The following is a 22,190-nucleotide window of genomic DNA, read 5'->3' on the forward strand; positions in this document are numbered from 1 at the left end:
ACATTCAGACTAAACATGCCTTCCTCCCACACCCCAACTCACTCAGCACGACCCTGACCTTTGATCCAGAAGTGAATTATGGGGCCTGAGCTAGCAGGATGTCAGAGAGATGAACCATGCAGAACATACTGTGGGTACTGTGAAACATCTCAACTGATGATCTGACATTCAACACACACACACACAGTCTTGTACAGCTACCCACATTTGCAGTGAAAGAGGGGTCTTGGTCTTTGCAAATTGTGGTTTATAACCCTTTCGCAAAAGTGTATTATAGAATGGCATTTGCTTATGAATGATTCGCCTTCCCTTGCTAGTAGTAGCTAGCTGGCAGCCCGACTAGCTGGCTTTAGCCTTGGTAAAAACATTACAAGCTTCCTAGTAGTAGCTAGCTGGCAGCCCGACTAGCTGGCTTTAGCCTGGGTAAAAACATAACAAGCTTGCTAGTAGTAGCTAGCTGGCAGCCCGACTAGCTGGCAGCCCGACTAGCTGGCAGCCCGACTAGCTGGCAGCCCGACTAGCTGGCTTTAGCCTTGGTAAAAACATTACAGCTTCCTAGTAGTAGCTAGCTGGCAGCCCGACTAGCTGGCTTTAGCCTGGGTAAAAACATAACAAGCTTGCTAGCTGGCAGCCCGACTAGCTGGCAGCCCGACTAGCTGGTTTTAGCCTGGGTAAAAACAAAACAAGCTTGCTAGTAGTAGCTAGCTGGCAGCCCGACTAGCTGGCATCCCGACTAGCTGGCTTTAGCCTGGGTAAAAACAAAACAAGCTTGCTAGTACTAGCTAGCTGGCAGCCCGACTAGCTGGCATCCCGACTAGCTGGCTTTAGCCTGGGTAAAAACAAAACAAGCTTGCTAGTAGTAGCTAGCTGGCAGCCCGACTAGCTGGCATCCCGACTAGCTGGCTTTAGCCTGGGTAAAAACAAAACAAGCTTGCTAGTAGTAGCTAGTTGGCAGCCCGACTAGCTGGCAGTCCGACTAGCTGGCTTTAGCCTGGGTAAAAACAAAACAAGCTTGCTAGTAGTAGCTAGTTGGCAGCCCGACTAGCTGACAGCCCGACTAGCTGGCAGCCCGACTAGCTGGCTTTAGCCTGGGTAAAAACATAACAAGCTTGCTAGTAGTAGCTAGCTGGCAGCCCGACTAGCTGGCAGTCCGACTAGCTGGCTTTAGCCTGGGTAAAAACATAACAAGCTTGCTAGTAGTAGCTAGCTGGCAGCCCGACTAGCTGGCAGCCCGACTAGCTGGCAGCCCAACTAGCTGGCTTCACCTGGGTAAAAACATAACAAGCTTGCTAGCCTTTTAAAATCAAATCAAATTGTATTAGTCACATGCGCCGAATACACCATTTCACCTTACAGTGAAATGCTTACTTACGAGCCCCTAACCAACAATGCAGTTTAAAAAAATACAGATAAGAGATAAAAGTAACAAGTAATTAAAGAGCAGCAGTGAAATAACAACAGCGAGACTATAAACAGTGGGTTACCGATACAGAGTCAATGTGCACCGGTTATTTGAGGTAGTTTGTACTTGTAGGTAGAGTTTTATTAAAGTGATAATGCATAGATGACAACAGAGTAGCAGCGGTGTAAAAGGGGGAACTGCAAATAGCCATTTGATTGGATGTTCAGGAGTCTTAAGGCTTCGGGGTAGAAGCTGTTTAGAAGCCTCTTGGACCTAGACTTGGCGCTTGCCGTTCGGTAGCAGAGAGAACAGTCTATGACTAGGGTGGCTGGAGTCTTTGACAATTTTTAGGGCCTTCCTCTGACACCTCCTGGTATAGAGGTCCTGGGTGGCAGGAAGCTTGGCCCCGGTGATGCACTGGGCCGTTCTGACTACCCTCTGTAGTGCCTTGCGGTCGGAAGCTGAGCAGTCGCCATACCAAGCAGTGATGCAACCAGTCAGGATGATTTGAGGATCTGAGAACCCATGCCAAGTATTTTCTCCTGGGGGGGAATGGGTTTTGTCGTGCCCTCTTCATGACTGTCTTGGTGTACTTGGACCATGTTAGTTTGTTGGTGATGTGGACACCAAGGAACTTGAAGCTCTCATCCTGCTCCACTGCAGCCCGGTCAATGAGGTTGTTGTTTTGGCACCACACGGCCAGGTCTCTGACCTCCCTATAGGCCGTCTCGTCGCTGTCGGTGATAAGGCCTACCACTTGTGTCATCGGAAAATTTAATGATGGTGTTGGAGACGTGCCTGGCCGTGCAGTCATGATTGAACATGGAGTACAGGAGCTGACTGATTCCGCATCCCTGAGGGGCCCCTGTGTTGAGGATCAGCGTGGCAGATGTGTTGTTACCCTTACCACCTGGGGGCGGCCCGTCAGGAAGTCCAGGATCCAGTTGCTGAGGGAGGTGTTTAGTCCCAGGGTCCTTAGCTTATTTATGAGCTTTGAGGGCACTGTGGTGTTGAACGCTGAGCTGTAGTCAATTAATAGCATTCTCACATAGGTGTTCCTTTTGTCCGGGTGGGAAAGGGCCATGTGGAGTGCAATAGAGATTGCATCATCTGTGGATCTGTTGGGTCGGTATGCAAATTGGAGTGGGTTTAGGATTTCTGGGATGATGGTGTTGATGTGAGCCATGACCAGCCTTTCAAGGCACTTCATGGCTACTGGCGTGAGTGCTACGGGTTGGTAGTCATTTAGGCAGGTTAACTTAGTATAACGGATGTGAAATGGCTAGCTAGTTAGCGGGTACGCGCTACTAGCGTTTCAATCAGTTACGTCACTTGCTCTGAAACCTAGAAGTAGTGTTGCCCCTTGCTCTGCAAGGGCCACGGCTTTTGTGGAGCGATGGGTAACGACGCTTCGTGGGTGACTGTTGTTGATGTGTGCAGAGGGTCCCTGGTTCGCGCCCGAGGTCGGGGCGAGGGGACGTATTAAAGTTATACCATTACATTAGTCCATGTGCCCAAGAACACTATGGTAATTAGCTTAAAACATGTTGGTATTACAGACTCGGACATGGAGAGGTTGAAAATGTCAGTGAAGGCACTTGCCAGTTGGTCAGCGCATGCTCGCAGTACACGTCCTGGTAATACGTCTGGCCCTGCGGCCTTGTGAATGGTGAGCTGTTTAAAGGTCTTACTCACATCGGCTGCACAGAGTGTGATCACACAGTCTTCCGGAACAGCTGTTGCGCTCATGCATTCCAGTGTTATTATACTCAAAATAAGCATAGAAGTAGTTTAGCTCGTCTGGTAGGCTCATGTCACTGGGCAGCTCTCGGCTGTGCTAGTCTGTAATGGTTTGCAAGCCCTGCCACATCCAACGAGTGTCAGAGCCGGTGTAGTATGATTCGATCTTAGTCCTGTATTGTTGCATTGCCTGTTTGATGGTTAGTCGGAGGGCATAGCGGGATTTCTTAGAAGCTTCCAGGTTAGAGTCCCGCTCCTTGAAAGCGGCAGCTCCAGCCTTTAGCTCAGTGTGGATGTTGCCTGTAATCCATGGCTTCTGGTTGGGATATGTATGTACGGTCACTGTGAGGATGACATCATCGACGCACTTATTGATGAAGCCGATGACTGATGTGGTGTACTCCTCAATGCTATTGGAGGAATCCCGGAACATATTCCAGTCTGTGCTAGATAAACTGTCCTGTAGCTCAGCATCTGATACATCTGACCACTTTTTTATTGATCTAGTCACTGGTGCTTCCTGCTTTAATTTTTGCTTGTAAGCAGGAATTAGGAGGATAGAATAATGATCAGATTTGTCAAATGGAGGATGAGGTAGAGCTTTTGTTTGCGTCTGTGTGTGTAAAGTATAGGTGGTCCAGAGTTATTTTTCCTTTGGTTGCACATTTAAAATGCTGATAGAAATGAGGTAAAACGGATTTAAGTTTCCCTCTATTAAAGTCCCCAGCTACTAGGAGTGCCACCTCTGGGTGAGCGTTTGCTTATGGCGGAATACAGCTCATTCAATGCTGTCTTAATGCCAGCCTCTGACTGTGGTGGTATGTATAAAGATGAACTCTCTCGGTAGGTAGTGTGGTCTACAGCTTATCATGAGAAACTCTACCTCAGGCGAGCAATAGCTTGAGTCTTCCTTAGATATCGTGCACCAGCTATTGTTTACAAAAATACATAGACCGCCGCCCCTTGTCTTACCAGACGCCGCTGTTCTATCCTGCTGGTACATCGTATAACCAGTATGTTGATATTGTCGTCGTTCATCCACGATTCCATGAAGCATAAGATGTTGCATTTTTTAATGTCCAGTTGGTAGTTTAATCTTCCCAATAACTCGTCCATTTTATTGTCCAAAGATTGCATGTTTACTAGCAGAATGGAGGGAAGTGGGTGTTTTATTAGATCGCCTGCGAATTCTCAGAAGGCAGCCGGACCTTCGGCCCCTCTTTCTCCGCCGCCTCTTCACGGGGATTGGGGCCTGTTCCCGAGGAAGCAGCATATCCTTCGTGTCGGGCTCGTCAGAGTCGTGAAAGGAAAAAGAGGATTTCTGCTAGTCTGCTAGTGAGTAATCGCAGTCCTGAATCACAGTCTAGAAAATATTTTTGGTCATAAGAGACGGTAGCGGCAACATTATGTACAAAATGAATAAGTTACATTCTTGTTGTTTGGTTTACTGTTTGAACATTCGCTGAGATTATATTTGGTTATCAATGCAAAATAGGCTTCTTTGATGATTAGCCTATATACTGTATAGATCAGATCAAGGAACCAAGCGACAACACTGCCCCACGTCTGTGGAAGGCCTGAGACGCGTCAAAATGTTCACGCAGTAAAGAAGTCAGTCGAATGCCGGGGCGTATTACAAGGAGCCCCCCTTTTTTGTGACAAAAAAACGACAGCGCAATCCTCAGATTCTCGAGTAGAGATTGTAGTAAACCTAACACCTGGGTCCCCATGTCGGTGCCTTTAATGCAGGGCTTGAGTCCTCAAGGGTGGAGTAGAGGGAGGGAGGGCTTACTACTTCTTTCATGTACTGGTTGCTTTCCTGTCAGATCATCATCATGCCACCCAGAAGCAGTGTCTCATAAATATACAGATCTCTTTGTCAGGCATGCTTTCAATTATTCCTGCTTCCATTTTCTTTCCATACAAGCATGTCAGTGGAGGATGCTGGGTAACAACAAACGTGTTTGGGTATGTATCCGCTGTAGCCCCTGTGTTTGTGTGTTTTAGACCAGCCTATCAACAGAAACATCACTTGTCATGGAAACTAAAACAGACGTTTATTTACTCACTACAGCTAGACGGATGTTGTTCCATAACATGGCTGGTGTTATTAGATCTATCTGGCTGCCAACATATGTGCAGTCGCTGTCATAATGGATTTCTCTGACATCAGGAGACTACTCATATACTTTCACTATATTAGTCAGGGTTTTTAACATGCTGTGCAAGTGTGTACCAAGAAAAGCAAGTCAAGGTGAAGTGGGTATCGTATCAAATGTATTACTTGTGGTGTATATCAGTGCAGTGTTTCTCGGGTCTTTTCCAAACCAGGGACCAGCAAGCTATGGCTTTTCACTGCTCAAAGGACTTCTTGTAAGAAAGAGGGCATCTGGCGTAGACCGGGAAGAGGGCATCTGGCGTAGACCGGGAAGAGGGCATCTGGCGTAGACCGGGAAGAGGGCATCTGGCGTAGACCGGGAAGAGGGCATCTGGCGTAGACCGGGAAGAGGGCATCTGGCGTAGACCGGGAAGAGGGCATCTGGCGTAGACCGGGAAGAGGGCATCTGGCGTAGACCGGGAAGAGGACCGTGTGTTAGCATGCATGCAAAGCTTTTTGGTTGAAGCCTGATGCCTTTTGCAGCACACACACTTGATGCCTCTGCAATGTACACACACACACACACACACACACACACACACACACATACACACACACATACTTGATGCCTCTGCAATGTACACACACACACACACACACACACACACACACACACACACACACACACACACACACACACACACACACACACACACACACACACATACTTGATGCCTCTGCAATGTACACACACACACACACACACACACACACTTGATGCCTCTGCAATGTACACACACACACACACACACACTTGATGCCTCTGCAATGTACACACACACACACACACCTGATACCTCTGCAATGTACACACACACACACTTGATGCCTCTGCAATGTACACACACACACACACACCTGATGCCTCTGCAATGTACACACACACTTGATGCCTCTGCAATGTACACACACACACACACACTTGATGCCTCTGCAATGTACACACACACTTGATGCCTCTGCAATGTACACACACACTTGATGCCTCTGCATGTACACACACACACACACGCGCTTGATGCCTCTGCATGTACACACACACACGCACACACACACACGCTTGATGCCTCTGCATTGCACACACACACACACACACACACACACACACACACACACACACACACACACACACACACACACACACACACACACACACACACACACACACACCTGATGCCTCTGCAGCCCTCAGACATTCACACAGACAGGAAGTAGGGTCATCCGCTTGCCTTGCAGGGGGGGGGGGGCTGGTAACCACGGAGACAGAAGCAGCAGGACTGTGGTTGCCGTGGAGACAACAGCAGGTGAGGGCATTGTAAACAGGAAGTGGATTGAGGCTATGCCTCGAACTGGCAGAGGGGCGGAGCCTGGGAGAGAGAGCGAGAACGAGGTCGACGGCTCTGCTGGGCTGCACCCTGCTGCCTGCTACCAGGAAACCTCGGCAGTCAAAATCTGTGGCTTCCCCCCCACTACCCCCACCCATCCTAAACCGAGACTTTGTAAATGTGTTATGAGAGCAGAGCGAGGAGGAGAGAGTTCTGGAAGGAGTGAGGAGTAAAGCCTGACTGGAGTAAAGAAAGGAAAAGACAGCAGCGTGATCAGATACAGGGATTGGCAGTGGAGCAGGTCAGTACATGGGTGATGGGTTGAAGCAGTGGAGCAGGTCAGTACATGGGTGATGGGTTGAAGCTGTGGAGCAGGTCAGTACATGGGTGATGGGTTGAAGCAGTGGAGCAGGTCAGTACATGGGTGATGGGTTGAAGCAGTGGAGCAGGTCAGTACATGGGTGATGGGTTGAAGCTGTGGAGCAGGTCAGTACATGGGTGATAGGGTGGAGCAGGTCAGTACATGGGTGATAGGTTGAAGCTGTGGAGCAGGTCAGTACATGGGTGATAGGTTGAAGCTGTGGAGCAGGTCAGTACATGGGTGATAGGTTGAAGCAGGTCAGTACATGGGTGATAGGTTGAAGCAGTGGAGCAGGTCAGTACATGGGTGATGGGTTGAAGCAGGTCAGTACATGGGTGATGGGTTGAAGCAGTGGAGCAGGTCAGTACATGGGTGATGGGTTGAAGCAGTGGAGTACATGGTCAGTACATGGGTGATAGGTTGAAGCTGTGGAGCAGGTCAGTACATGGGTGATAGGTTGAAGCAGTGGAGCAGGTCAGTACATGGGTGATGGGTTGAAGCTGTGGAGCAGGTCAGTACATGGGTGATAGGTTGAAGCTGTGGAGCAGGTCAGTACATGGGTGATAGGTTGAAGCAGGTCAGTACATGGGTGATAGGTTGAAGCTGTGGAGCAGGTCAGTACATGGGTGATGGGTTGAAGCAGGTCAGTACATGGGTGATGGGTTGAAGCAGTGGAGTACATGGTCAGTACATGGGTGATAGGTTGAAGCTGTGGAGCAGGTCAGTACATGGGTGATAGGGTGAAGCTGTGGAGCAGGTCAGTACATGGGTGATAGGTTGAAGCTGTGGAGCAGGTCAGTACATGGGTGATGGGTTGAAGCAGGTCAGTACATGGGTGATAGGTTGAAGCTGTGGAGCAGGTCAGTACATGGGTGATAGGTTGAAGCAGTGGAGCAGGTCAGTACTTGGGTGATAGGTTGAAGCTGTGGAGCAGGTCAGTACATGGGTGATAGGTTGAAGCAGTGGAGCAGGTCAGTACATGGGTGATAGGTTGAAGCTGTGGAGCAGGTCAGTACATGGGTGATGGGTTGAAGAAGGTCAGTACATGGGTGATGGGTTGAAGCAGTGGATCAGGTCAGTACATGGGTGATGGGTTGAAGCAGTGGAGTACATGGTCAGTACATGGGTGATAGGTTGAAGCTGTGGAGCAGGTCAGTACATGGGTGATGGGTTGAAGCATTGGAGCAGGTCAGTACATGGGTGATAGGTTGAAGCTGTGGAGCAGGTCAGTACATGGGTGATGGGTTGAAGCAGGTCAGTACATGGGTGATGGGTTGAAGCAGTGGAGCAGGTCAGTACATGGGTGATGGGTTGAAGCTGTGGAGCAGGTCAGTACATGGGTGATAGGTTGAAGCAGTGGAGCAGGTCAGTACATGGGTGATAGGTTGAAGCTGTGGAGCAGGTCAGTACATGGGTGATAGGTTGAAGCTGTGGAGCAGGTCAGTACATGGGTGATAGGTTGAAGCTGTGGAGCAGGTCAGTACATGGGTGATGGGTTGAAGCAGGTCAGTACATGGGTGATAGGTTGAAGCAGTGGAGCAGGTCAGTACATGGGTGATGGGTTGAAGCAGTGGAGTACATGGTCAGTACATGGGTAATGGGTTGAAGCTGTGGAGCAGGTCAGTACATGGGTGATGGGTTGAAGCAGTGGAGTACATGGTCAGTACATGGGTAATGGGTTGAAGCTGTGGAGCAGGTCAGTACATGGGTGATGGGTTGAAGCAGGTCAGTACATGGGTGATAGGTTGAAGCTGTGGAGCAGGTCAGTACATGGGTGATAGGTTGAAGCTGTGGAGCAGGTCAGTACATGGGTGATGGGTTGAAGCAGGTCAGTACATGGGTGATGGGTTGAAGCAGTGGAGCAGGTCAGTACATGGGTGATGGGTTGAAGCAGTGGAGTACATGGTCAGTACATGGGTGATAGGTTGAAGCTGTGGAGCAGGTCAGTACATGGGTGATAGGTTGAAGCAGTGGAGCAGGTCAGTACATGGGTGATAGGTTGAAGCTGTGGAGCAGGTCAGTACATGGGTGATAGGTTGAAGCTGTGTAGCAGGTCAGTACATGCGTGATGGGTTGAAGCAGGTCAGTACATGGGTGATGGGTTGAAGCAGTGGAGCAGGTCAGTACATGGGTGATAGGTTGAAGCAGTGGAGCAGGTTAGTACATGGGTGATAGGTTGAAGCAGTGGAGCAGGTCAGTACATGGGTGATAGGTTGATGCTCTGGAGCAGGTCAGTACATGGGTGATAGGTTGAAGCAGGTCAGTACATGGGTGATAGGGTGAAGCTGTGGAGCAGGTCAGTACATGGGTGATGGGTTGAAGCAGGTCAGTACATGGGTGATGGGTTGAAGCTGTGGACAGGTCAGTACATGGGTGATGGGTTGAGGCATTATTTGAGCGTGTTTCACAGAAGCACTGCAGCTCTTTCTATTAGTCAACCTGTTTTCTATTGTACTGCAGCAGCTTGGGGTGACTATAGCAGCAGCGGCCCGGGGTGACTATAGCAGCAGCGGCCCGGGGTGACTATAGCAGCAGCGGCCCGGGGTGACTATAGCAGCAGCGGCCCGGGGTGACTATAGCAGCAGCGGCCCGGGGTGACTATAGCAGCAGCGGCCCGGGGTGACTATAGCAGCAGCGGCCCGGGGTGACTATAGCAGCAGCGGCCCGGGGTGACTATAGCAGCAGCGGCCCGGGGTGACTATAGCAGCAGCAGCGGCCCGGGGTGACTATAGCAGCAGCAGCGGCCCGGGGTGACTATAGCAGCAGCAGCGGCCCGGGGTGACTATAGGGGTGATGTCAGGGCAGTAGAAGAGTCTGGTCTGAACACTGTAGGTCATAACGGTGATGCAGTAACGTGCGTTGTCAGGTCAGCTGCCTGTCAGGACTCATCTCTCTCTCCTGGAGGAATGCTCTGAGCACACACACACACACTCACACTCACACACACACCTACTGCATCACCTGCCTTCCCTAGCTGAAGGGCATAGTTCTCTGTTCACTAAAAGCAGCATGGCCTCTATGAGCCTGATATGGTCTGTTCTCTCAGGTCGAGGCTGTTTCTCACTGTTTACACTACATTATGCCACTGTTGTGTCTACAATGATGACGAGGACATTTTCAAAGTCAAAATAGAACATTGAGCTTTTTCCACCATTAAGTAGTATTAGAAGGCCATTGGCAACAGTTTGTCTCTTTCTCTCTGTGTTCATATATGACTGTGTGTGATGTACGACATGCTGTTGGTCGTACTGTACGTTGTTATGGGTTACGACACTGTGCTGCTTTACGGATGAATGGCTTGTCAGAATGAGTGACACGTCATTAAACGACAGAGTGATGTACAATGTGAAACTGTGCAGATGTGCGTTCTTTGACAGATATAACACTGTGGTCTGGGGTTTAACAGTTAGGCTCTTTCTGTGTGTTCATATAGGTCTGGTCTGGGGTTTAACAGTGAGGCCCTTTCTCTCTGTGTTCATATAGGTCTGGTCTGGGGTTTAACAGTTAGGCTCTTTCTCTGTGTGTTCATATAGGCCGGGCCTGGGCTTTAACAGTTAGGCTCTTTCTGTGTGTTCATATAGGTATGGTCTGGGGTTTAACAGTGAGGCCCTTTCTCTCTGTGTTCATATAGGTCTGGTCTGGGGTTTAACAGTTAGGCTCTTTCTCTGTGTTCATATAGGCCTGGTCTGGGGTTTAACAGTTAGGCTCTTTCTCTGTGTGTTCATATAGGCCGGGTCTGGGGTTTAACAGTTTGGCTTTTCTAGTCCAGTCTCCTGATGGATCCCAAACACCCCTCTATAATGTAGCAGTGGTACAGTCCAGTCTCCTGCTGCACCACCAGGTGCCAGGGAGAGATCCCTCCATGTCAGACAGGAACACAAACAAAGACAGTTCAATCAGTAATACTGTGATATACAGTAATATTGTTCAATCAGTAATACAGTAATATTGTGGTCTGGGGTTTAACAGTTTGGCCCTTCCTTTCTGTGTTCATATAGTACTGTGGTCTGGGGTTTTGAACCTCAAGTTCAATGCATGGTGGCAGTATACTCCCCTACAGTTCAATGTCATTTTCAATGCACTTTAAAAAAAAACATGAATGTGCCCCAAATATACCCTATAATGAGAACTTGTTCTCAACTAGCCTACCTGGTTAAATAAAGGTGAAATAAAAAAATAAAATAAAAAATAGTACACTTCTTTTGTACAGAGCCCAATGGGCCCTGGTCTAAAGTAGTGCACTATGTAGGGAATAGGGTGCCTTAGTGCACTACTTTAGACCAGGGCCCTATGCAGGGAATAGGGTATCACTGGGCACTGGTCTAAAGTAGTGCACTATCTAAGGAATTGGGTGCCATTAGGGCCACGTATCATGTCAAATGTAGATGCCAGAGCAGTATTTGTTATCATTCCAGGGTTGAACCATGAATGCTTATGCTTCCTGTAATTAGACTGATGTTTTAGCCTCTTAGATTCTTAGTCGGTTATTGGTTTAATGTGAGTTTACATTTTGTGGTGGCTGTGAAACGTTCTTTTAAACATCAAATCTGAGATAGTTACGGCTCTTGTTCGATCGATCATTTCACTGCAATAAATAAGGTTAAAGGCACAATATAGGATAATGACTGCTGTTCTTTTAAATGTACAATCTGGGATATGTACTGCTGTTTACATTTGTTATTTCACTGCAAAATGAAGGTTAAACTACAGATGAATAAGTTAGTAGCCTAAACTGTCCTCCAGGATGGGTTCTGTTCCACTGCAGCACGGCTATCAGTATTACTGATTGAACTGTCTTTGTTTGTGTTCCTGTCTGTCTGACTGACCCGGAGGGATCTCTCTCTGGCACCTGGTGGTGCAGCAGGAGACTGGACTGTACCACTGCTACATTATAAAGGGGTGTTTGGGATGCATCAGGAGACTGGACTGTACCACTGCTACCTTATAAAGGGGTGTTTGGGATGCATCAGGAGACTGGACTAGAGGTTAACCGATTGTGATTTTTCAACGGCGATACCGATTTTAATCGGACAATTTTGATATATATATATATATTTGTAATGGCAATTACAAAAATACTGAATGAACAATGAACACTTTTTTAATTTCACCTCATAAATAAAATCTATTTAGTCTCAAATAAATAAGGAAACGTTACATTTGGTGGGAGGCTCAGAACATGAAAGCAGGTGGTTTAATATTCCCAGATAAGAAGTTTTAGGTTGTAGTTATTATAGGAATTATGCCGCGTCAACTATTTCTCTCTCTACCATTTGCATTTCATATACCTTTGACAATTGGATGTTTTTATAGGCACTTTAGTATTGTCGGTCTAATCTCGGGAGTTGATAGACTTGAAGTCATAAACAGCGCTGAGCTGCTGGCAAACCAGTAAAGTGCTGTTTGACTGAATGCTTACGCGCCTGCTGCTGCCTACCACCGCTCAGTCAGACTGCTCTATCAAATCATAGAGTTAATTATAACATAATAACACACAGATTTAGCCTTTGGTCATTAATATGGTCAAATCAGGAAACTATCATTTCGAAAACAAAACGTTTATTCTTTCAGTGAAATACAGAACCGTTCCGTATTTTATCGAACGGGTGGCATCCCCCTAAGTCTAAATATTGCTGTTACATTGCATAACCTTCAATGTTATGTCATGATTATGTAAAATTCTGGCAAATTAGTTCACAGTTCGTTAGTTCACAGCAACGAGCCAGGCAGTCCAAACTAGAGGTCGACCGATGTGTAGTTAACTAGTGATTATGTTAAGATTGATTGTTTTTATAAGATAAGTTTAATGCTAGCTAGCAACTTACCTTGGCTCCTTGCAGCCACAAGGTCCTTTTGACTCTACACTCACGTAACAGGTGGTCAGCCTGCCACGCAGTTTCCTCGTAGATTGCAATGTAATTGGCGTCCCAAAACGCTGAGTAACGATTGTTATGAAAACTTAAAATTGTCCCTAATTAATCGGCCATGCCAACTGATCTGTACCACTGGTCCATTATATAGGGGTGTTTGGGATGCATCAGGAGACTGGAATGGACCACTGGTCCATTATAAAGGGGTGTTTGGGATGCATCAGGAGACTGGACTGGACCACTGGTCAATTTTAGAGGGGTGTTTGGGATGCATCAGGAGACTGGAATGGACCACTGGTCCATTATATAGGGGTGTTTGGGATGCATCAGGAGACTGGACTGGACCACTGGTCCATTATATAGGGGTGTTTGGGATGCATCAGGAGACTGGACTGGACCACTGGTCAATTATAGAGGGGTGTTTGGGATGCATCAGGAGACTGGAATGGACCACTGGTCCATTATATAGGGGTGTTTGGGATGCATCAGGAGACTGGACTGGACCACTGGTCCATTATATAGGGGTGTCAGATCTGAGTTTATATCTAAAACGTGTTGTTATCCACTCTTTCAGAGCAGTGATACGATGACATGGTATGAAACAATGTCTTGTCATGATCATATATAGATCTAATGTTGTTTTCCCCTCTTTCTTTTCAGATTGAGCCACCCTGGAACTGAAGACGTGTTATTGTTTCTGGGGACTGCAATGAGTGTGACACGGATCTACCTTGAAGACTTCCCCATCACTTCTATCTTTGAACTCTTTACAAAGAAAGAGATCTGTCCTTCTGGGCTACTGACTGACTGACTGACTGTGTGTCTGTGTGACAGACTGTGAGTGTCCGAGGTGTGTGACCTCAACCAGCAACCATGCCCATCCTAAAGCAGCTGGTATCTGGTTCGTCCCAGAGCAAACAGCGCCGCTCCCGTATGGACCTGACCCGGGAGATGATCAGCGCCCCCCTGGGGGACTTCCGCCACACCATGCACGTGGGGCGCAGCGGGGACGCCTTCGGGGACACCTCTTTCCTCTCCACCCACTCCGGGGAGGCCCCCCATCAGGCCGAACCCCAGGCCCATCCCCACTCCCCCCGCCCGGGCCTTTTATCCAGAACCTTCCGCAGCAGCAAACGCTCCCAGTCCGTCACCAGGGTGGACCAGAGAGACTGCTCGCTAGCGCCACCCGGTGGCTCGCCCACCTTCGTGAAGAACGCCATGTCTCTCCCCTTCCTCAATGATGAAAACGGTGACCATGTTGATGGAGGACACAGGGTGCCTAAGAGCCTTTCGTCCAGCCCACTGAAACAACTGAATGAGCAGGATGGAGGTGGAGGTACCTGGCCGTCTAATGGGGCCGCTGCTGGGGCCCGCTCTCTGGAGCTGGATGAGAGGAGCTTTGGGGAGCTGACTGACCTGCCAAGCCCCAGCCGCGGGTACTACGGAGGGGGGATGAAGCACGCGGTGTCGGTCATGTCGTTCCACATCGACCTGGGGCCCTCCATGTTGGGGGACATCCTGGGGGTGATGGAGAAGGAGGATGATGATCTGGGATACGAGGAGGGGAAGAGCAATGAGGGACGGGCCTCTCCTACACTACTCCTGGGGAGGGAGGTGGGAGGAGAGGAGGAGGGAGAAGAAGATGAACCGGAAGCTGAGCTGCTGCAGGAGGAGGCGGTCCCTGTACCTGTGAGTCCAACCAGCTCTGTAGAACCTGCGGTGGGAGAGGACGAGGGAGCACCCTACACCCCAGAGTACACCCCAGAGCCCCGCCCTAAACACCTGCAGCACCAATTAGATACCTGTTCTGTGTCCAGCTCCGCCTCTGGCTCCGCCCACGTGGAGCAGGAGAAACCAGCCGGACAGCTCCACGGGGGGGATACGGACAGTGCCACTTTCAGCGCCCCACCTGAGGAGGAGGAGGAGCTGGGAAAGTTTTCTTCCTTCTTGGAGGACGAGGATGATGAGATCCGTGTATGAAACAAGACGTATAAGCTCAAACCATATACGGAGCGGATAAGTGTGTATTAATACAGATGGATAGATTCTATACTGAGTGGATATGGATGAGTACAGATGGATAGATTCTATACTGAGTGGATATGGATGAGTACAGATGGATATGGATGAGTACAGTATAAAGTCAACTCTATAAAGCTCCACATCACGACAGAGACGTATAGACTGGATGGATATGGATGAGTACAGTATAAAGTCAACTCTATAAAGCTCCACATCACAACAGAGACATATAGACTGGATGGATATGGATGAGTACAGTATAAAGTCAACTGTATAACGGCCCACATCACGACAGAGACGTATAGACTGGATGGCTTTAAGGATGCTGTGGACGACGTGTTGAGTTGATACAGGAATGAATGAATTACTACTGTGGATGAAACTACTCTATAAAGGCCCATATTATGACAGAGGTGTACAGTCTATACTGGGTGGATATGGATCACAGTAGCAGTACCTCCTCTGGTAGAGTGAATGACGTGAATTAAATAGAAGAAGAAACTGATAGTGCTCCCTCTGTCCTTCCTGTGAGAAAACAAACATCTGGACATAGTCATGTGGACTGGGATCTGTGGACTGGGATCTGGGATCCTGCTTCAGGGACAAAGAGAAAGACAGTCTGTAGGACACTGGCTCCTTCTGGATGAATACAAACCCCATCTGTTACATACAGAACAGCTTGCTAACGTCTCCCTCACACACACCACATTACAGCGTCTGTCTGTCTGTCTGTGTCTGTCTGTCTGTCTACTGAGAGAACTGACATGGAAGAGCAGTCCAAGTGTGTGAACTCATGTATTTAGGAGAGACACTTAAGAAAATAACATTTTGATAAACAACATGTCTTTGTTAAGCCTCTGTCCAGTGCTATTCATTCCCTTTACATGTGTCATAATAATAAGGGCTTTTCTTCATTGTTGATCTGTGCCATTTCATATGATGTAGCTCCTCTCTTGTTCTGTGCTCCTCTCTGCCTGTTAAGTGGAACTGTGTTGGTGTAATCAAGTGGTCTGGCCGGAACAGAGAGCTACTGTTACCATGGTGATGGGGACCTGGCTGCCTGTCTGTCACAACAAAAAGGCTTGTGTTGTGTGTATCACTCCACCAGCTGTGATGAGGCTTTTTCCATGCTAGAGCCTGCTAGCTACAACATTGTGACTAGAGCCTGCTAGCTACAACATTGTGACTAGAGCCTGCTAGCTACAACATTGTGACTAGAGCCTGCTAGCTACAACATTGTGACTAGAGCCTGCTAGCTACAACATTGTGACTAGAGCCTGCTAACTACAACATTGTGACTAGAGCCTGCTAGCTACAACATTGTGACTAGAGCCTGCTAGCTACAACATTGTGACTAGAGCCTGCTAGCTACAACATTGTGACTAGAGCCTGCTAGCTACAACATTGTGACTAGAGCCTGCTAGCTACACTACTGTTCAAAAGTTTGTGGTCACTTAGAAATGTCCTTGTTTTCCATGAAAACATACCTGAAATAAATTGCAAAATTAATGGGAAATATAACCAAGATGTTGACAAGGTTATAAATAATGATTTTTTTAAAATTGAAATAGTGTCCTTCAAACTTTGCTTTCGTCAAAGAATCCTCCATGTGCAGTAATTACAGCCTTGCAGACCTTTGGTATTCTAGTTGTCAATTTGTTGAGGTAATCTGAAGAGATTTCACCCAATGCTTCCTGAAGCACCTCCCACAAATTGGATTGGCTTGATGGGCACCTCTTACGTACCATACGGTCAAGCTGCTCCCACAACAGCTCAATGGGGTTGAGATCTGGTGACTGTGTTGGCCACTCCATTATAGACAGAATACCAGTTGACTGATTCTTCCCTAAATAGTTCTTGCATAGTTTGGAGCTGTGCTTTGGGTCATTGTCCTGTTGTAGGAGGAAATTGGCTCCAATTAAGTGCCGTCCACAGGGTATGGCATTGCAAAATAGAGTGATAGCCTTCCTTCTTCAAGATCCCTTTTACCCTGTACAAATCTCCCAGTTTACCACCACCAAAGCACCCCCAGACCATCACATTGCCTCCACCATGCCTGACAGATGGTGTCAAGCACTCCTCCAGCATCTTTTCATTTTTTCTGCGTTTCATGAATGTTCTTTGTGATCCGAACACCTCAAACTTAAATTAGTCTGTCCATAACACTTTTTTCCAATCTTCCTCTGTCCAGTGTCTATGTTCTTTTGCCAATCTTAATCTTTTCTTTTTATTGGCCAGTTTGAGATATGTATTTTTCTTTGCAACTCTGCTTAGAAGGCCAGCATCCCGGAGTCGCCTCTTCACTGTTGATGTTGAGACTGGTGTTTTGCAGGTACTATTTAATGAAGCTTCCAGTTGAGGGCGTGTGAGGCGTCTGTTTCTCAAACTAGACACTCTAATGTACTTGTCCTCTTGTTCAGTTGTGCACCGGGGCCTCCCACTCCTCTTTCTATTCTGGTTAGGGTCAGTTTGCGCTGTTCTGTGAAGGGAGTATTACACAGCATTGTACGAGATCTTCAGTTTCTTGGCAATTTCTCGCATGCCCTTCATGAAGAGCCATGCTTCATTTCTCAGAACAAGAATAGACTGATGAGTTCCAGAAGAAAGTCCTTTGTTTCTGGCCATTTTGAGCCTGTAATCGAACCCACAAGTGCAGATGCTCCAGATACTCAATTAGTCTAGAGAAGGCCAGTTTTATTGCTTCTTTAATCAGAACAACAGTTTTTAGCTGTGCTAACATAATTGCAAAAGGGTTTTCTAATGATCAATTAGACTTTTTAAAATTATAAACTTGGATTAGCTAACATAACGTGCCATTGGAACAGGAGTGATGGTTGCTGATAATGGGCCTCTGTACACCTATGTAGATATTCCATTAAACCTTTGAACAGTAGTGTATAACATCTTGACTAGCGCCTGCTACCTATAGCATCTTGACTAGAGCCTGCTACCTATAACATCTTGACTAGAGCCTGCTACCTATAGCATCTTGACTAGAGCCTGCTACCTATCTACTACCTATAACATCTTGACTGGAGCCTGCTACCTATAGCATCTTGACTAGAGCCTGCTACCTATAGCATCTTGACTAGAGCCTGCTACCTATAACATCTTGACTAGAGCCTGCTACCTATAACATCTTGACTAGCGCCTGCTACCTATAACATCTTGACTAGCGCCTGCTACCTATAACATCTTGACTAGCGCCTGCTAGCTATAGCATCTTGACTAGCGCCTGCTACCTATAACATCTTGACTAGAGCCTGCTACCTATAGCATCTTGACTAGAGCCTGCTACCTATAACATCTTGACTAGAGCCTGCTACCTATAACATCTTGACTAGCGCCTGCTACCTATAACATCTTGACTAGCGCCTGCTACCTATAACATCTTGACTAGCGCCTGCTACCTATAACATCTTGACTAGCGCCTGCTAGCTATAGCATCTTGACTAGCGCCTGCTACCTATAACATCTTGACTAGCGCCTGCTAGCTATAGCATCTTGACTAGCCTGCTAGCTATAGCATCTTGACTAGCCTGCTAGCTATAGCATCTTGACTAGCGCCTGCTAGCTATAGCATCTTGACTAGCGCCTGCTAGCTATAGCATCTTGACTAGCGCCTGCTAGCTATAGCATCTTGACTAGCGCCTGCTAGCTATAGCATCTTGACTGGCGCCTGCTAGCTATAGCATCTTGACTAGCGCCTGCTAGCTATAACATCTTAACTAGAGCCTGCTAGCTATAACATCTTGACTAGAGCCTGCTACATGTCAGAACAATAGATCATCTTGTTAGTTCATTGTTACATCAACACCAGTTCTGTTTCACATTCTGACATTTTCCTCACATTATCAGTGACATGTTACAGACATTCGTTGCTGTGACATGTTACACAAGTCACCTATTTGTCGGTTGGTGTTTGTTGCCTCAACCTCTTGTCATTTCCTGTAATAAAGTGGACTGTGGGCGGGAGGAGATTTCCCCTGTTTACCTAGCACTCTCCCAGCCTGATGCTGTTGGTTTACCAGCGTTAGGAGGGTCGTAAAGCAGACCGATGGAAGCATAGGACCTGTGGTGATTATCAAACACTGGTTACAGCAGGACGTTTAGAGCAGAAGTGTGTGTACACCAAACTGAAGTGGGGAGAGGTGTGTGTGTGTTCCTCTTTCTCCACCTGCAGATCAGGTTAGATCAGTTTTGTGAAATTCGGATGCAAATTCTCTGATTCTATTTGCCTATGATTTGTCTATATTTCTCTGCAATGAAAATCCTTCTGCAAGTGTGTCAGTCAGGTTCTGCAATAATGTCAGAGCTGACAGGCTACAGAGTGTCTGATAATAACAGCCAACCACTTCCTTCCTTCCCCACTTAAAAAGAGAAACTGTTCATAGCTGCAGTAGTCTAGTGCACCACTAGTCTAGTGCACCACTTGTCTAGTGCACCACTAGTCTAGTGCACCACTAGTCTAGTGCACCACTAGTCTAGTGCACCACTAGTCTAGTGCACCACTTGTCTAGTGCACCACTAGTCCAGTGCACCACTTGTCTAGTGCACCACTAGTCTAGTGCACCACTAGTCTAGTGCACCACTAGTCTAGTGCACCACTAGTCTAGTGCACCACTTGTCTAGTGCACCACTAGTCTAGTGCACCACTAGTCCAGTGCACCACTAGTCTAGTGCACCACTAGTCTAGTGCACCACTAGTCTAGTGCACCACTAGTCTAGTGCACCACTAGTCTAGTGCACCACTAGTCCAGTGCACCACTAGTCTAGTGCACCACTAGTCTAGTGCACCACTAGTCTAGTGCACCACTAGTCTAGTGCACCACTAGTCCAGTGCACCACTAGTCCAGTGCACCACTAGTCTAGTGCACCACTAGTCTAGTGCACCACTAGTCTAGTGCACCACTAGTCTAGTGCACCACTAGTCTAGTGCACCACTAGTCCAGTGCACCACTAGTCTAGTGCACCACTAGTCTAGTGCACCTGGCCTGACTGCATCAACATGTCTCTGCATTCCAAATGGCACCCTGTTCACTACATTGGGCCCTGTAGGCCCGGGTCCAAGAGGGTGCACTATATAGGGTGCCATTTGGAATGCTGTTCTCACTCACCTCTAGGGCCCTCACTAGGGCGGTCCAGCTGTCTCACTATTGAACTGGACCTTTTTAGTGTTCATTAGGGCACACCGTAGCAAAATGTTTTTGCAATAGAAAATGAACATTTGTGTTGTTATTGGAGACGTTCAGGTAGAATCTCTCCACCTAAATATGCCCCTGGCTGGTAATTATAGCCTTATGTTTTGTTAAACCAGACGCGGTGTTGTGCTCTGTTAAACCAGACGCGGTGTTGTGCTCTGTTAAACCAGACGCTGTGTTGTGCTCTGTTAAACCAGACGCGGTGTTGTGCTCTGTTAAACCAGACGCGGTGTTGTGCTCTGTTAAACCAGACGCGGTGTTGTGCTCTGTAACATGTTGATGATGCTTTGTATCTGGACATACAGACAGAGAATATCTGTTAAAATTACTATTTAATTACACAAAGTGTTGAAAGACGTGTATAAACAGGGGCGCAACTTTCACTGGGGACAGGGGGGACATGTCCCCCCCCACATTCTGAAATTGTATTTTTGTCCCCCCCAGTTTTATCATTGGAATGTGATACTAAATGTGGCAACGGTGTGCTTTAGGACCATGTGGACGCCTCCCGAGAGGTTGGGTTTGGAGTGTTTATCTGATGGGATATTTTTTGTTTGTTTGTTGATATGTCCCCCCCCCACCCCCCACTTCTAAAACCAAAGACACGCCCCTGTGTATAAATATGTGTGTCTGGCTTCAGAAAGAAAAGCATTATTGAAGAAGACGACTGCTTCACAGGTATCTATCTGTACGGGGATGCATTAAGGTGGCTGACTGTTCCTTTTTTTACACTGTGTGAGATCTGTCATTGTTCTAGTGTGGGCAGCAGTGAGTGAATATGCCAGTGAACATACCTTATTCTTAATAGTGACGTCTATATCTATATAAGATGTTATAAGTCTCAGTCATAACTCGGTCCCAAATCGCACCATATTTCCTATATAGTGACCTACTTTTTACCAGGGTCCATAGGGAATAACCAGGGTCCATTCATCCTAAATGGCACCCTTTTCCCTATATAGTGCACTAGGGACCAGAAGTAGTGTACTGTAAAGGGAATAGGGTGCCATTTTGGATGAATCCTAAGACTGACAATGAGCATCAGTAATATAATCACAAATAACTTTGGTTATGGAGCTCAATGTTATGAGAGCCTGCCAGACTTCTGGTCCTTCCTCCTTGATTGGTTAATCACTGTAGATATCCAGTTAAATGGCCAATATTCTGGCTCTGCTTCTTTGTTGATTAATCATTGTACTTTTTTTATCAGTTATTAAAAGGCTCCCTCTCTGATTTCAGTCGAGCCAGAAATAAATACTGTAATTGTTTCAACATTTTATCTCCTAGAAAAGAAGATGGAAAAACATTGAATTTATTTGTTACAGTATAGTCATTGTAGCCTGGTTGACGAGGCTCTTCACAGTTCTCTCTTCACTTTAACACTAACAGTCAAATATTCACAATTACCCATGTTTAAAATCATGAGGCTGCAATGAAAGCAAAATGGAGGATTCTGTTGCCAATACCTAGGTATATTTGTGTTGAAGCTGTATATTATCTCTTGCTATTCTTTGTCTTTATGTGAATAATGTGTGTTTTACACGCTCTCCTTACTCTCCCAGAGAACTGCTCTATTGTGTAATAAAACACAAGCTGACCGTCATGTTGTTGTGTTTGCTTTCTGACGTACTGTATTCACCTGCCGTGTTTTGAAACGGACGCTTACGGGATCAAATAATATGTTCTACAAAAGGTAAACAAAGACTCTAAGGCTGTGCTTACAGAGGCTTACTTACTGATCTTTTGTTTACTAATTTGTCTTTTGACCAATCGGATCAGATCTTTTGCCAATAATTGGGTGAAGGATCAGAATAGGTCTGTCTGGTGTAAACGCAGCCTATTCTCCCAGGTGCTTTGTCATCAATATTTCGGCCCTTATGTCTTCAGTTGATTGTATTGGTTCTTGAAGAGGAGCATCCCCATGTCAGCCACTGACAGACAGTTACATGTACTGTACATGTCTCAGCTAACATACTTAAAGCATCAGTGTAGGTGTTGACTTGGGCTGGACCATGGACCAGAGGGAGGAGGAGGAGGAGGACCAGAGGGAGGAGGAGGAGGACCAGAGGGAGGAGGAGGAGGACCAGAGGGAGGAGGAGGAGGAGGAGGAC

General features: G+C 47.1%; 1 protein-coding gene across 1 annotated transcript in view; it reads left to right on the forward strand.

The window, feature by feature from the left end:
• The window catches only part of LOC129846407 (cdc42 effector protein 4-like), a 38,063-nt gene extending 16,381 nt beyond the window's left edge, over positions 1-21,682 (forward strand). Inside the window, exon 2 of the mRNA XM_055914337.1 lies at positions 13,517-21,682. Within this exon, the coding sequence (XP_055770312.1) occupies positions 13,730-14,836 (1,107 nt within the window). The 5' untranslated portion in view covers positions 13,517-13,729 and the 3' untranslated portion in view covers positions 14,837-21,682. The remainder of the gene's footprint in view (positions 1-13,516) is intronic.
• Positions 21,683-22,190: the final 508 nt, after the last annotated feature.

Source organism: Salvelinus fontinalis, unplaced genomic scaffold, assembly GCF_029448725.1.
Source record: "Salvelinus fontinalis isolate EN_2023a unplaced genomic scaffold, ASM2944872v1 scaffold_0526, whole genome shotgun sequence".
In the NCBI taxonomy this organism is placed as follows: domain Eukaryota; kingdom Metazoa; phylum Chordata; class Actinopteri; order Salmoniformes; family Salmonidae; genus Salvelinus; species Salvelinus fontinalis.